This window comes from Tenebrio molitor, chromosome 6 (genome assembly GCF_963966145.1).
Source record: "Tenebrio molitor chromosome 6, icTenMoli1.1, whole genome shotgun sequence".
Classification (NCBI taxonomy): Eukaryota; Metazoa; Arthropoda; class Insecta; order Coleoptera; family Tenebrionidae; genus Tenebrio; species Tenebrio molitor.
This window is the reverse complement of record NC_091051.1, coordinates 18,304,230-18,305,426: the sequence shown is the minus strand read 5'-3', so window position 1 is coordinate 18,305,426 and position 1,197 is coordinate 18,304,230. Positions and strand designations below refer to the sequence as shown.

Here is a 1,197-nt window from a genome sequence, read left to right as displayed (position 1 = left end):
AAAAAATACAATCTTAAATCAATCGCATTCTATTTATTATTAATATTGACATTAACATTTACATTAATAGACATTTCGTTTTTTGTTTTTTCATATTTCACTTCGTTTCCATTAATAAGAAGCTTGTAGTTGTTATCGGTTCCAGAACGAATAGTAGTTGTAGGAACAATGGACGTCTCTAGTAAGGAACGACTAGTACCAGGAGAACCTTGGATTTTCCTTGAGATATCAAGCTTATTAGATACAGAATCTTCGATAAACGTTTCTGCTATGGCGGAGCTCCTCCACCCACCATGTCGTTTAATTGTTGTAAGATTAGCACCTCCATTGGACAGTAAAGTTGTTGAAGTGCGCCTCATACAATGGCCGGTATAAGCTTCTGCGTTTGCCAGATTCAAAAACGAAGCAACTATTGAAGGAACTTTCGATAAAGTGTTAATTCCAACAGGTTGCGATGTACATTTTTGCTTAGCGTATCGTAAAAAGAATCTCTCAATGGATAACTTCTTCGGACGTAAGGACATGTATTTCCTACACTTCTCCACAGTGTTGATAGAAAATCCTTCTTCTAGAATTGTGAATTTTCGTGAAACGCCCGTCTTGGTATCTGGTATCGAAACAATCAGGTATGCGCCCCTGTCTTCTACATCACCGATTTTCAAATTTGTCAGCTCACAGCATCGACAGGCACCAGACACCCCCATTATTAATGCAACCTAACATATTCCAAAATTTATTATCTACAATGTCTATGTAATGACAGAAATTACCTTGATCATCAAATATTCTTTATCGCAAGCCCTTGTCAAAAACTCTTCCACGTGTGTTCTTTCCAATACTTCAGCTTTCTTCGGCCTGTATCCTCTTGACTGATTCTTCAGATAGGCCATGAGCTTACTATATTTTCCAATGTCTATGTTTTTATAGACCTTTATAGCGGCCTTCAGCATCGAGTACTTCGACCACATGGATGAAATTGCATACCTCTTCTTCAAATTTAAGAAATACGATAGCAGAACTTCCTCATTTATTGTCATTACCCCCCGTTCTTCTTTCCAATCATTAAATTCTGAAAATACTTTTTCATAATGTTCCCTGGACTTCGCAGGCAATAACTGGCGAGTCGCTTCTTCAGCTTCCTCAAGAATTGTCTCAGGAACAGGATCACTTTCTTCCATTTTCACTAACTTGCACAGC

The 1,197-nt window shown here is 37.8% G+C and overlaps 1 protein-coding gene across 1 annotated transcript; it reads right to left on the bottom strand.

Annotated features, from left to right (window-relative positions):
- Nucleotides 1-1,197, bottom strand: LOC138133884 (uncharacterized). The gene is made up of 2 exons (XM_069051883.1): nt 771-1,197; nt 1-716 (listed from the first exon to the last, which is right to left on the bottom strand). Exons 1-2 carry the CDS (start codon nt 1,176-1,178, stop codon nt 30-32), a joined length of 1,095 nt encoding a protein of 364 aa, XP_068907984.1. The 5' UTR covers nt 1,179-1,197; the 3' UTR covers nt 1-29.